The sequence below is a fragment of the Mandrillus leucophaeus genome, unplaced genomic scaffold, assembly GCF_000951045.1.
Source record: "Mandrillus leucophaeus isolate KB7577 unplaced genomic scaffold, Mleu.le_1.0 Scaffold599, whole genome shotgun sequence".
NCBI lineage: Eukaryota > Metazoa > Chordata > Mammalia > Primates > Cercopithecidae > Mandrillus > Mandrillus leucophaeus.
Genome location: NW_012106463.1, coordinates 543,034 through 557,361, shown reverse-complemented (window position 1 = coordinate 557,361; position 14,328 = coordinate 543,034). Strand labels below are relative to the sequence as shown.

The 14,328-nt window shown below is 40.7% G+C and overlaps 1 protein-coding gene across 5 annotated transcripts in view; it reads right to left on the bottom strand.

Annotated features, from left to right (window-relative positions):
- Positions 1-1,752: 1,752 nt before the first annotated feature.
- Positions 1,753-14,328, bottom strand: part of SOX6 (SRY (sex determining region Y)-box 6) — a 532,017-nt gene continuing 519,441 nt past the window's right edge. For all 5 annotated transcript variants that reach the window (XM_011999550.1, XM_011999552.1, XM_011999551.1 and 2 more), the window contains one exon: positions 1,753-8,413. In XM_011999550.1, the coding sequence (XP_011854940.1) occupies positions 8,110-8,413 (304 nt within the window). In that variant the 3' untranslated portion in view covers positions 1,753-8,109. The remainder of the gene's footprint in view (positions 8,414-14,328) is intronic.

Sequence of the window (14,328 nt, the reverse complement as noted above, 5' to 3'; positions counted from 1 at the left end):
TCATAGTGATCGTGAGGTTCTTTCAAAGAGCTCTTTGCTCTCTCCCAAGGGAGAGCTTGAAACTGGGGAGCCAAGAAGGTCTCAGGAAGTAGTGATATTGGGTGGCTTTTGAAAGATAACTGGGAATTTCCCAAACAGAGAAGGGGACAGATTCTTTCCATGCTAAAGGAGAAGTAAAAGCCCCAGGGTGGTGGACAGACTGGGGGTATGAGAGCAGCAGAGAGCACTGAAGGTGTGTGGGGTAATGGTGGAAAATGGGGCTGGCAGGTCTGTTGAGGCCTGGCTGACAGGGCAGGAAGCTGGGACTTTATCTAGTCAGCAGCAGAAAGCCAGAAGGTTTTAGAGAAGGATGAGAGAGAGGAGACAGGCTTAGAAAGAAGGACTGCAGCAATGGTAAGGATGAGCTGGGAGTGAGAAAACCTGTGGCATGGAGGCTAGCTCAGATGGAGGGCCCTGAGGTCTTCCTGTATGTGACCAGGCCCTGAGTGAAGGCCTCAGGCACCTCCTTCATTTTGCTCAGTGGTGACACCAGCCAACCTCCCTAGCTTAGGCATTTTCTGGTCAGAGGAGTTAGTGGGCATTCATGCCTTCTGTGTACCATCCACTCCTGGATGTTTTACACCTGCTATTTCTTTTCATTCCCCCAGTACCCTGACAGGTAAGAATTGTTACCCCATTTTATAGAGGAGAGGACCGTGGCTCAGAGGTGTTATTCAGGGAAGGTCACGCAGCTGGCAGGTGGCAGAGCCAGGCTGGTGTGACTCCAAAGTCCCTGTTCTTTCCAATGCCCTGTACTTACCTGGGCTTTTAAAAAGCCATGGGGCAAGAGGGAGGGCCTGGAATGCTAGATTTTCAGAACTTACAGGAGCCTGCGTCTAACTTGCAATGTGACTGGAATAAAGTCAGTCCCACATATTATTGGCTTTTTTTTTTTTTCCCTGAGGCATTTTTAATAGGAAATATCCAAAGGAGTGGCTGGGCCTCTCCTCTCTCTTGAACACTTTTGTTTCACTCCCTAGGTGTTGGTTACTCATCTCTAGACTCACAGGACTGGCTTGGCTGGTTTCGCAAGTCTTCCTTAAGGGCCCTGCTTGCTTTATCCCACTATCCACCCTCTGTCCCCACTCAGACTCTGAGCACAATGAAATAGCTTTGGCAACATTTTAGAAGCTGATATCACTGGGAACCGAGTTTCACTCTGGATGCAACTCATTGCTGGACAAAAAGATGGGCTCTTTCTTCTCTGAAGCAGAAGGTACTGAGTAATCAGCCAACTACTGCCAACCACAGTGGAGGGAAAGGTTCCATAAGTGCAGCATTTTCCACTCTTGGCTGCTAGGCCTGCAGAAGGTGGTGTCAGATGAGAGGCTGGCCCTTGAGAGTTGTTCATACTCCAAAAGGTTCTAAGCTGTTTCACTCAGATGAAGAAGTCAGGTAAAGAGGCAATTTCAATGCCATGCTCTCTCATCTTCTCTTGACAAAAATCCACCTTGCGTCCTGTTCCTCCCTTCTAAATCCACAAGTATTTCCTGCTGCAGCCGGGTGTGCTCCACAATGAAAAGAGCAGACAAATCTTTCCAGGCTAAGGGGTTCCATGGCTTTCGGAGACCTACTTTTGGGCCAGGCAGAAGCAATGACGGAGGGTAGGAGAGCTCTGCAGGCTCCAGCAGCAAGAGGGTGGCACATTCAGGACTGGCTGGGGCTCCGTGGTGGGGATACTTGGCAGGGCACAGACAAGGCCATACACAGAGGTCATAAAACAAAATTTATCTTTAATTTGTAAGTGTCAACAGCAGTACAAAAGATGGAGTGATGACAACTAGATTAGGGTAGAGAGGACAGTCTTGAGGTAAATGAGCATAAATAGGCAGTTCTTATAGACACTCCCCTTAGGGGCCTGAGCCCCATCACGGCATATACATTATCACCCAAAGATGGCATGTTGAACATATCAGGAAAGCACCTTGTGCAAAAAGGAAAAAAAAAGTAGCTAAGGTGCCAACATACACCAGGATAGATAAAGACAGTGTGTCTTTCAATTTGTCTTTTCCCTTAATTATGAGGCAGAGGAGGGGAAGACTTTGAAAAGTACCACTGAAAGATTATTCAATGTTGAGCTTTATCTCACGTCAATACTGCACAACGAAATCCAAGAAGTTTGTGTATGCAACAAAGCTAAGAACAATGATTCATTCTTGTAAATTTGAAGAGAGTTTTTTTCCCATTTCTTTAATCCTTAGCAAACTTTTTATTATTATTATTATCAAGAGGAGAGTGTGAGAAAGATGTGATGGCAACCCTTAAGGTCATTTAAAAACTTTACACTGGACTGTACAAGATTTTTTTTTGATAAACTATTTACATTTTCAGACTTTCAAACATATTCAAAGCAGCAATAGACACTAGTTTTTATGTTTTTTTCTTTTTTTCTAATTGCCCAAATAGTTACCAGCCATGGGCCAAGTAGGTACCTGCATTATACATAGAATTTCTACAAAGAAAATCTGCAGTTAAAATTTTGCTCCAGGATGTATTAAATGCCCTTAGCAATTCAAGGGCCACACCCAGTGTTGCTATAGGAACCAAAGCACAGTACCTTGACAACAGAGTTGCAGTTGTCCCAACAGCCCTACACAAACTTTACACTTTGAAACAGCAGCCAGCATGTCAGTCCAGCATGTCAGTGAATTGTGCTGATTAAATTAACATAGAATACAATTTCACAATATACATCACAAACAAATTACAACGTAGGGGGAAATAAAAGAGTTACAGTAAGATAAGTTATGTAGTAACAGCTTATAAGCTTGTCTAAGGTAATAAAAATTTTACATGGCAAATACAATAATGAATGAACATAAATGCTAAGCATTCTAATTTGCTACAAGCTGGAGGAGGGTACAATAAAGACTGCACTTTCAAAAAAGCAAAAACACATATGACAAAGGAAGACAAAGGGAGAATGCACATGAGCAGGCCTGCAATGTGCAGCATACAAAACAGTTAAATATTTGCACATTCCCCATACTCCAAGAGCACCAGCACTGAGGCCTCACTTTATGCTTGTGGTTCTTCAGGAATAAGAATCTACTGAGCAAGATATGTCACTGAGTTTTCTTCAAGCGTTCATATTGCCACGGACACTGATTAGCAGAGTATGTACATTAAGCATTACCTTTCTGCCCCCATCCCGCCCACCCTTACCTCTGCCCCAAAGGTACCAGCATTCCAAATACTTGTTCATGAGTTTTTGGAAAGCAATCTGTCCCCAACGGGAAAGACAGAATGGGGATGAAAAGGAAATGTGTTTGCATATCAATACTTTCAATGATATTAATACAGGGGAACGCTCAATAGGATATGGCATCAGAAACAGAACATCGTCGGCAGGAATAACAGACAGAAGTTGTTTATTAGGGAAGAAAACATGTCAGGGAGCAGATGACTTAAGGAAATGATGCAAGTGCTTTTGTGAAAGGACAAATGAGGTCATACAATATTATTATACTTTGAGAAGTGAGCTTAAGTGCCAACTCAATTCTTAGACAAACGTGTACACAGGCAGGGCTACAGCAACTATTTTTGTCATTTTCTCATTAAAAAGGAAGACCCAGTAACAATTTCAATACATTCCTCTAGCTGCATTTATTTGCAGTTGTTGGCACTTGGTACAGGACTTCTCACGTGATTTAAAATTACTAAGTGATTCTTTTTCCTCTCCCTAATGAGTTGGTAGAGGTCAATTCTTTGCAAAATGAGTAAATTGAGAGAAGCAGCCTCAGCTATGCTGTTCAAGTGACCCGGCTGCCTTCCTACTGAGGGTAAATGGGCTTTCCCAAAACAATCCCTGCTTTCAGCTAGTGCCTGTGCTCCTGGCTAAGGAGGGTGTGCTCCGAAGAAGCAGCCTGGCTTCGGAAAGAAAAGAAAGCAGCCTTTAATTTCAGCCCTAGAGTGATCACGCCCTTTTCAAACACCCTCAGGCTCCTGTGGGGCTAATGTTCAGGGGAGGCCAGAATTTGACAAGCTCAACAGCACTGTGAGCCCACACCTGAATTTAGAACTTGGCCTGGGCTTTGGTGTCAGGACCCTGGCAAATCAAATCAGGCCTAAGGACAAGGCTGGAGAGTATCAAATACCTAATGAAGCAAACTGATGTGCTTCTAAAAGGCTGAGCTGGATATGTGTGAAAACAACAAAGCTTCCGTACCTTCCTGGAAAAGACACTGCTTCATATCTGCCAATAAAATAGACAAGTTGTCAGCCTGGCAGCTCATATCTGCAAAGCGACCTTTTGTTTCTCTCTCCCTTCCTTCTTTTTTCCTTTCCTCCTTCTTTTCTCCTTTTCCTTCCATTCCATATGGCTTTTTTTTTTTTTTTTTTTTTTGTAGGAGAGGATTGTCTGGCAGTGTCCCAATTCTAAATGACAAGGAGAACCCTGACCCTGTAAGTTCTTTAACAAAATGGAGATAATTTTTATCTTTGATTTGAAGATACTATGAAATAGGGAGCACCGCAAAAACAAAGTTGCTTAACATTCTTGAATCTAAACTGACATGGTGGGACTTTTATTAATGGCCAGTCTCAGAGGTGGATTTTTGCTTTTGTAATGGCATTCATGTTTCTTGCTATTAAATGGTCACAGAAGTATCTTAGAAGATTTATGTGGACTCACAAAGCAAACTGTCTCCTAACCGTAGCGGAAATTTAGTATGTCCAATCATCAACTTTCTGTAAGAAAAAAGGGAAATGTCTGGATCTGTGGACAGTGGATTCTGAACTGCATGAGAACCCTGGTGAAGCATTTTGCTGTCCCAGCTGCAGGCCGAACACTGCTCTCTCACTCACTGTAGCTGATAACTCACTACCCCGAGAGGCACAGTGACTCATCAACTTTCAGTTTGGACCAACATCTATGGATAGAGAACAAAAAGGAAATACATAACTTATATCTCACTAAGTATTCATGAACCAAAAATAAATTCTATTTCTATGTTATATTTACACATTCAAAAAATCTAAAATGAGATGGTAAAGTCATAAAAACTTTGTTTAAGCCCCACTGAAAATAAAATGAAGTGATCCCTATGATTGTCATTCTTAATTTCCATGAATATTTAGAGCCAAACTTGGCTAATAAATAAACTGCTTATACACAAAATTTAGATTCAGATACAGCATTACTGTTCGATCCAATGAAAGAGGCGTTTACAATCAGATCATTCCTGAATAGCCTTTCATTTTTAAGAACATGGCTAAAAGTAACTGAACCCCAGTACTGAGGCAGAGCTGGAGCTAAAACAAAGTGTTCATACACACATGTATTTTGCATAAATAAATGAAATAACAAGACATAAAAATGACTCAAATCCGGCAACTGTGAGGCAAGCCCACACGAGTCGAAACAGATGACTTTTGTTCATGTAGTTTTCGTACAACAGTTTCACATTAGTCAGAAGTGATAAAAAATACCATTTATATCCAGTGCTTATAACACTTACGAAACAACATCTGTGAGTGTGTGTGTTTTTTGTTTTTGTTTTTTTTTTTTTTACTTACTACGAGCAAAATCAAGTTTCAGTCCTAAAGAACAGTCCTTTGTTCTCCACCAGCCCAGAATATTATTTTGGCATGGTCATAAATACAAACAAAATTAACCTACTATGCTAAATGTTTGCCTTTGTGCAAAATTAATTACATACAATACAATGCTAGCCATACAACACTCTACCAATGCAACAAAATAAGAAAGAAGTGAGAGAGAGCAAAAGCAAAAGCCAAAAAGAAAGAAAAAAAACACAAGAGTGAACTGAGGAGGATAGGTATATAATCAAAGAAATCAGTAAGACAATAATAAATACTCATTTTTTGAGAAAAAAATGACCTCCTCCTCATTTGAAATAAATGTACAAAAACAAATTTCTAATCCCCAACCAACATGAATAACAAAGCGTTCCTATCAGTACCTTAATCAGCTTATAGAGAGCACTCCCAGCTAATGGAATAGCTGGTAATTTCTTGGCTAGACCTGTTTATTGCTATTAGGCCTTGAGCACTCTTAAATAAATATGAAGGTACACTATTTTCTTCCAAGTGACAAAATGGCTCAAGAAATCTGATGGGGCCGTTCCTATGTCCTGGTGATCAGATTCTGGGTTGTCCCATGAGGTGAACTATCCCATTCACTGACATTCTCCCACTAAACCTCTCTGGGTGAAGACCCCCGATAGGCAACCTGTCCTGGTTTCAGGAAGGGCAAAATGGCATGGCAGAACTCCCTGTAGTTAGGAGATGAAGAATAAAACCTCACTGCTTCCCACCCCAGCAGCATGTCTCCAAAGAAATCCTCGTGTGACAAGTGCAGTTCATCTTGTTCACACGTAGGCATGTCCCCATGTGGCCACGGATAGAAAGTCAGCCAGAGGAACTCATCTGCTGCCCCCGGAGCTATCTGTTCCCCAGAGTTAACAGTAGGAACATCCCATATAGGGAATGTATTCCCCTCCTTCTCCTCCCTTATGGTTTTCTTTCATTCTCTAGATGTATCACGACTATTTGCCACCATCTTTGTTCTGAGGCTGTCATGTGGCTTTTTGCATCCTGGGGATTTTGCAATGAACTCCCTGGATGTGCCAGCTGGGACAAGGCAACTCAGCGTAAAGATGCCAGCCCATGACAGCTTCACTGAGATTCCTGCATGGCCCACAAGCCTTGGGCTTCAGGTTTGGCCACAGGCCTCTCCAGCCTGGCAGTCACCACTGTTGACCCTTGCTGCTGAATGGAATTCAGGGGGAAATGCCACTGATGCAGACCCTACCACTTGTGAACTGAATTAGGGGAAAATTCTGGAAAAAGACTTGAGGTCACAGTGAACCTCAGGGGCATACCTGTTTAAGTGTAAGACTATATACCTATATCCCAATACACAGCCCTGCAGCCAGATAGATACTCATGATTAAAAACAATAATAGGTTTTTAATAATATCTTGGTTTCAGAAATGCTTCCAGGCGTTCTGGGGACATAAAATCACTATGTACACAGGAGAAGGAGGTGAAAAGGACTGAAAAGTTCTTTGGGGAAGGAAGGTGAAAAAAAAGAATTATTAAATTAATGCCACCAACAATTTAAAAAAAATAAATAGTAAGTGGACCCTTGACATTCTGGAATGAATAAATTATTTAAGAGAAAATGTGTTAAGACTGAATGTCAGGGTTAAAGGCAAAGGGATAATGGATGTAGTGAGAGGTGGTCTCAGGCAGAGAAGACCACTCGGTCGGTATCTGGTGTGGCGGTCGCTCTGGTGTGTGTACGTCATACCACATCACACACTGATGGCACGTCAACAGGCAAACACAATTGGGTCCATGCACTGTGGCAAACTTGTTCATTCCTTACAATATCTTGTCTCCAGATTCCTGAGTACTTTACCATTTTCTGGAAAAAAATATTGGTTTGCTATTTTATTTTAAGATGCCAAAGATTGTCTAAGACTTTGCAGTGTCTCCTTTAAGACTTTCAAAATATTAAGATTCAAAAGTTATGAAAAAGTTTGGCACATTCAAAGTTTAACTCTACACATGGAAAACTGGAATTCCGAGGCCTTTTGAATATGCTCTACATGCAGCTGCACACGCCGTGGACTTGTTCTGTTTCACAATATGAAATCCTCAGTTGTTTTCTAAAATAATTCAGAATAAAAACACATTCACAACCTGTAGGCCGGCACAGCATACCTGAGTGAGAATGTTTAACCCCATCTAAAACAGTAACTTAAACCTTTATCAACATCCAAAAGAAAAAAAAAGTAAGACAAAAATATAAGACTTGTAAGACATCTACGGGTTGAGATAAGTTTCAAGTCCTGGTGTCTCATATTTAATATGTCTTCACCTAAATTAAAAAAAACAACAACAACAATAACAATAACGACAAAAAACTCAAGTTCATGAAAAATCAGGGAAAACTTAATCTGTCTCACACTTTATGAAACAATTAAGACCATTCTGCTGATGTAATTGTGGAGCCACAAATGCATGCGGGCTCTTTAATAACTTTTTGTTGGGGAGCGGGGTGAAATGTCAGAGTACTTTAATTCAGCAAACAAAAACTCCTCAGTTGGCACTGACAGCCTCCGGGGCTTCATTTTCACTGCTATAGTCTGATTTGGGGTCATCTTCATAGTCATCATACATTTCCATTTCATCCTCTCCATTAATCATTTCATTTCCAGCTAGGCTTCCGCCATCTGTCTTCATACCATAAGTGCTCTGGATGACCGGGAGGCTGGGCTCCGGGCTGGCCGAGGTGCTAGAGCAGTCAGATGTCATCTGAGGCGATGGTGTGGTAGTTGCCATAGTGATAGCACCAGGATACACAACACCTGTTCCTGTGGTGATTGGAATCTGAGGCTGTTGCCTATATAGATTCAAAAAACAAAATCAGACAAGGGAGAAATATCTGTATATGTGCTATGTATGGCACTGGAATTTACCCCCTACACTTTCCAAAGGGAGCCCTAAATAAATGTTAAATAACATTCTAAGCAAATAAAATGTGACAAAGTTGTTCCCTGGAGGAGTCCTGAAAATCTCCTTGATGCTATGTTAAGGGTTAAACAATATGATGGAGCAATTTACTGACGATTTTGCAACATAAAGGCAGGGTTCTTTTAACTTGGTAAATATGCAAAACTTGGATAACACCTGGCATTAGGAACAAATGATGTAGTGAATTCCGCAAAGTTACATGTGAGATAATTTTTGAAGATCTCCCAGCACATTTTGAAAATTAGACTAGTGGCATGAAACATATTATAATGACACTATTAAGCAGGTTTGTGTCTTCACCTTGGTTTGAGAACTGTATAAATTGAGAAGAGAAGAAACCTAGCATGTCCCAAAGAGTGAGATTTAGCAAAGCATTTATTTGTTATTCATGTAAATGTCTACATATTTCCACGGCTGAACTTGTTAGGAAGAATCCCTGTGGAAGGATCATCTTGGATGTCATTACTGCTGAGGCCCTGGGCTGGAACTGGGGCTGTGATTAAGAGAGTCGAGAGTAAAGAGCAGTGAGAGCTCTGCAACTCAACAGAGTAGAGTTGCAGAGTAGACACCAGATACGCTGCCTCACCCTAGATGCCAGAGGGTGGCAAGGCCTCGACACCAGTTCACTCCTCCATAATGTTACCCTAGTTTAAATAAACTTAACAGATCCTTTGTGGAGGTCAATCTCTTCCTGCAGGGAGACATGACTACTGTCTCTCAACTTCACTTAGGGCATTATAACTGGTACACAGGAATGAAAGATCCAACTAACTCAGAGAGAGACTGCGGCTAAAATATTATTTTCACATATGCAATATTCACCAGAAGTTTCTCAATCTTTTATGGATTGTAAATTATAGTCAAAATTTGTTTCAAATGGTCAATGTAACTATCCTTTTGGAGCCTCAATTTCCACATATTTATAAAAGCCAGGGTTAGGGAAGTTCTGGAAGGTCCTTCCACTTTTTGTACTCATGACTTCAGGTCAATTATCACTTGGACAATTCTTACTCACCCTACACATTATCACTGAAACTTTCTATCCATCTCACTTAAACAGGAAAATACCCTGAATCTATGAAGAAGTAGCTTAGCTACTTGCCATTCTTTGACATGTCCAGAGGAACATAATTTTCTCACAAAGACCTCCACGCCCTCCAGCCTGGCAGAGGGAGAAGGGATGGAGATGGTTTAGAAACACGGTGTGAGATATCTGTTCACACTGAATTTAGCAACCTCTTTTAATCACCACAAGGCATATCATATCCCTTACATAACATATAAAATATTTTCAGGTATACCAACTCACCCAGTTAACATCATGACCCCATAAGTTACTATTTTTTCCATTTCCAGATGAAGAAAACCAGACCTTGCTTCAAGCCCTGCATTCAATAACCAGCAGAGCCAGAATGTGAATCTAAGCCATTGGCTGACTTGAATCCTATCACTCTTTCCTTTATAGATATTCAATCTACAGATACACTAAGCTCACTGTATATCATAAAAATGCCTGACTTCTATGGAGACTGTCAGCACCTAGCTGACACTAAGCACTTGACATGGATCCAGTTTTTATGATTCTCATGGTGAGTTTTTTGGTTGCCTGAAGGAAACAGATAATAGAGGAATCTAAATCGATGTATAGAAGCATCATATAGAATATTAGTTTCCCTCTTACTGAATCAAATTTTAAAACAGTATACTTCTGGCTTCCTAAGTTTTGGGCAAATTAACACAAATTAAATTTTATGCTAACCTTACCAAGATATTGAATGCCTCATTAATTTTTTTTTTACTGAATTTGAATAACTGCGATAAAATATTTTTGCCTTAATCACATTATGAGTGTAGAGTGAAAGCTTTTACTGCAATGTTAACCCATTTTACAGATTTCCCAATTTGGCAAGCTGATCTATAATATAAACTCTGCATAAAAACAAACTATCAAATGATTCATTTTCTTTCACAAATAATAGATGGTCACTTTTTGCAATATTTTTATCTATATCTGATATAGATATAGAATATCTATGTCAACAGGTCTACTGAATAAATTTAAATTGAGTTCATATTATGCACTGGGAACTATATTTAGGTGTTTTTACATTATCTTCTTGAATCCTCATAATAAGCCGGAGAGTTAGGTATCATTTTCCCTCTTTTACACATGGAGTGACCAATTAAGTTTCAGAAAATTCAAGCTGTTTGTTCAAGGCCACGCAAGTACCATAATCAGGAGTTGAACCTTCACTGTGTCACAAATTCTCTAGTATATATCGAGATCAGGGCGAGAAAGGCAAGCTCACACTATCAGAAAAATCCTTAGCAATTTAAATCGAAATTGAAATCTTCTACACTGGGCTCCACATAGTTCAGAGTATTTGGACTTTAAGCTGGTAATGGAATGCTAAAAATAAATAAACAAGCAAATAAAACATCTGTACAATTTCTTTCTAGAGTGAGAGTGAGACACATGATATTCAAAAGCCTAGTGCTGGGAGTGGAGAGATAGATATGGCTGTTTTAAGCCCCCAGACAACGCTAAAAGCCAGTGAGGGTAAAAACCCAGGGGTTACTCCCCACCTGGAGGAAATGAAGGGAGTCCAGCTCTGGTAAGGTTTTCACATTCACATACAACTGTTCGAGGTTGTACATAAATGCTAGAGTGAGAACTTATTCCTGTGAGAGAGGATTTTTGACTCTCCAAGCCTTCTGGGAAGAAGGTTATGTGGTATGGTGCAAAGAGCTCAGGTTTTGGAGTCAGATTGGCTTGGGTTTAAATCCCAGCTGCATCAGTTACTGGCTGTGTGATCTTGGGCAGGCTAATTATTATCACCGACATTGCCTCTCCTCATCTATAAATTAGAACAATCACATTTGACAGGACTGTGAAGATTAAGTAAGAACATATATGCAAAGCATTACATTACAGAGTAGATGAAAATGTTAATTCCCTTTCCTTTCCTCCTTTGGGAAGCTGGTGTAAACCTCACAGAGCGCAAGCATGTCCTAGGTCTGGGGGAGCACCAAGAAAATGACAAGGTAATTCTCTGGACTCTCCATGAGTGCCGGCCCACAGGAGCCATTTGGAATTGGCAGTTAATTGTAAAACAATACTCTAGTTCACAAGCCTGGCCAGGAGAGGATTTCCTCTTTACCGCAGAACGTAGAGAAGGGCATCTGAGATGGGAAAATGTTGACATCTTCTGAGAAATGTTTAAAAAGGAAAAAGTACCCAAAGAATAACATTTGGTACTGTATAACCCTTTCTCTAACCCTAAGTCCCTCCTTTCTCTAATTTATGAAATATTTCCATTATACCCTCTGGAACTCAACTGTCAGTCCTTACTGACTCACCTTCTTGCTCTAACTGAAACTTGGCTCTCTCTCTAGGCCATGAGTCTCCCTAAGGGCCTTGGAAGAGTTGGTTATTTGCTTTCCATGCCCCTCACATGAATGGGTCTGGAGGTGGGGTAGTTCCCTTCTTAGCTCCTCATTGCCTCTTCCAACCTACTTTTTAATCCCTCCATCCTAAAAATCTCATCTTTGAATCTCATGTCACCAGACTATGTCACCCACTCATACCTTTATCTACCTACTGTCTGATCAGTCCCCCTCATTCCTAAAAGATGTTAGCTCCTGGCTCACTGTTGCTGTCTCTTCAACATAACCTCTGCCATGATCCTTGATGACTTTGCTATCTCTGTAGATGTTCATTCTAACACCTGGCTATCTCAGTGAGACCTCCCCTCCACTGTGATAATCTGGGTCCCTCCCTATCTTAGTTGCTTGCTCTTTTGTCATACAGTGGACCTTGTCTTTTTCATCTGTCACTCCTCCCTAATCTCAATTTTAAATATCCCACTCTGTAACCACCACACCTTATTTTTCTAGTTTTCTCGCTCTAGTACCCAGTTTATGATTTCACTCCCCATTCCCTCTGAGGAGCTACGGTTTCCTGACCCTTCAACCCACCTTCACTGCCCTCAGTTACTTGAGCCTCTCCCTGCTTGTGCCCCCACTTACCTCTTTACCCAGTTCCAATTCCATGGTTACTCACTCCCTCGCAGACACTCTTCATTCTCTTACATAGCAAAACTCCAACTTTAGTTCAGTCCCTCTGCCTACTCTTCTGTTTAGCCACACAGCTGAACTTGGCTGGAGAAAATACGCTGCCATACTTACTAGTCTCTAAATTTACAATCCTGTACTTCAAACAGGCCTCTGGTGCTGTTCAGCCATCATATTGCACGTTGTCCTTGCCCACTCCTTCTTTTAGCCTCCTAGACAATTACTTCCTACCTTCTTAACTTTCCTCAAATATCCAACTTCTTCTCCCCCTTTCTCACTCCAAGCTAATGGCCTGGCTTTCCATTTCATGGAGAAATTAGAAGCAATCAGAAGAAACTTTTCACAAACTCCCACTGTCACATTGACAGGCCTCCCTGTATCTGTGCCCCATTCTCTGCCTGCCTTCCCATATTTTGAATCAGCTCATAATCCAATATAAGGCTAACCCCTCTGCTTGTGCACTGAAACTATCTGTTCTTGTTTGCTAAAGATATCTCTCCAACAACTGTCTCTACCATCTGAATCATTGATTCTGTATAGAATTCCCAGCAAACATGCTATAATCACTCATACCACAAAAAACAAAACCAAAAATCTCTCTCTTGGCACATGTCCCCCTCCAGCTCTTGCTCCATTTCTTTGATGTCCTTTAAAGCAAAACTCTTTAAAAAGTTGTCTTTCTTCATTTCTTCTACTCAATTCTTTCTTAAACCCACTTCAATCACTCCCAGTATGCCACTGAAACAGAGCTTATGAAGGTCACACCATCAATAATCTTCATATTGTTAAATCCAAAAGTCAGTTCTTGGTCCTCATGTTACCCAGATCTATAACACAGGCAGCATTTGATATAGTTGATCATTTTCTCCTTGCTGAAACATTTTATTCACTTGTTGTCTCAGATGCCGCACCCTCCTGGTCTTCCTCCTATCTCATTGGCTGCTCCTTCTAAGTTCCCATCTCCCTGCCATCTAAGCACCGAAGTGCCCATGGATTCAGTCCTTGGACTTCTTCTCTTCTCTATCTAAATTTATTCCCTTGGTGATTTCATCTAATTCCATGGCTTTAAATATTATCTATATGCTGACAACTTCCCAATTTATATCTCCAGAAAGCCTCTCGCTCCTAAATTCTAGACTCATATATATATATATAGTTATATATATATATATAGTTTTTTATATATATATATACTATATATATATATATATAAAAAACTGCTTATTTGATTTGGATGTCTAAGTGCTGTCTCAATCTCATAGGTGCAAAACTTAAAGTCCTGATCATTCTCCCACATACCTGCCCCTCTCATGGCCATCCTATTCTCGGTTAATGATTACTTCGTGCTTCCAGCTGAATAAGCCAATCTATGGTAACTGTATTTCTTTCAAACCCTGTATCCAATTGATCAGCAAATCCTAATGTTTCTTCTTCAGGAACACATCTAGAACCCATCTACTTCTTACCACCTCCACCCCTACAAACCTGGAACAAACCACCATCAACTCCAATCTGGTTTATTGTAAGAGACTGGCTTCCTTGCTACAGGCCATTCTCCCTTCAGAAAATTCTCAACATAGCAGATAGCGTGATCCTTTAAAAACCTAAGTCATATGAAAGCATTCCTCTGCTTAAAACTCATCAATGCCTTTCCATCTCACTCAGGGTCAAATACAAAGTCTTCACAATGTCTTACAAGTCTTTTCATAA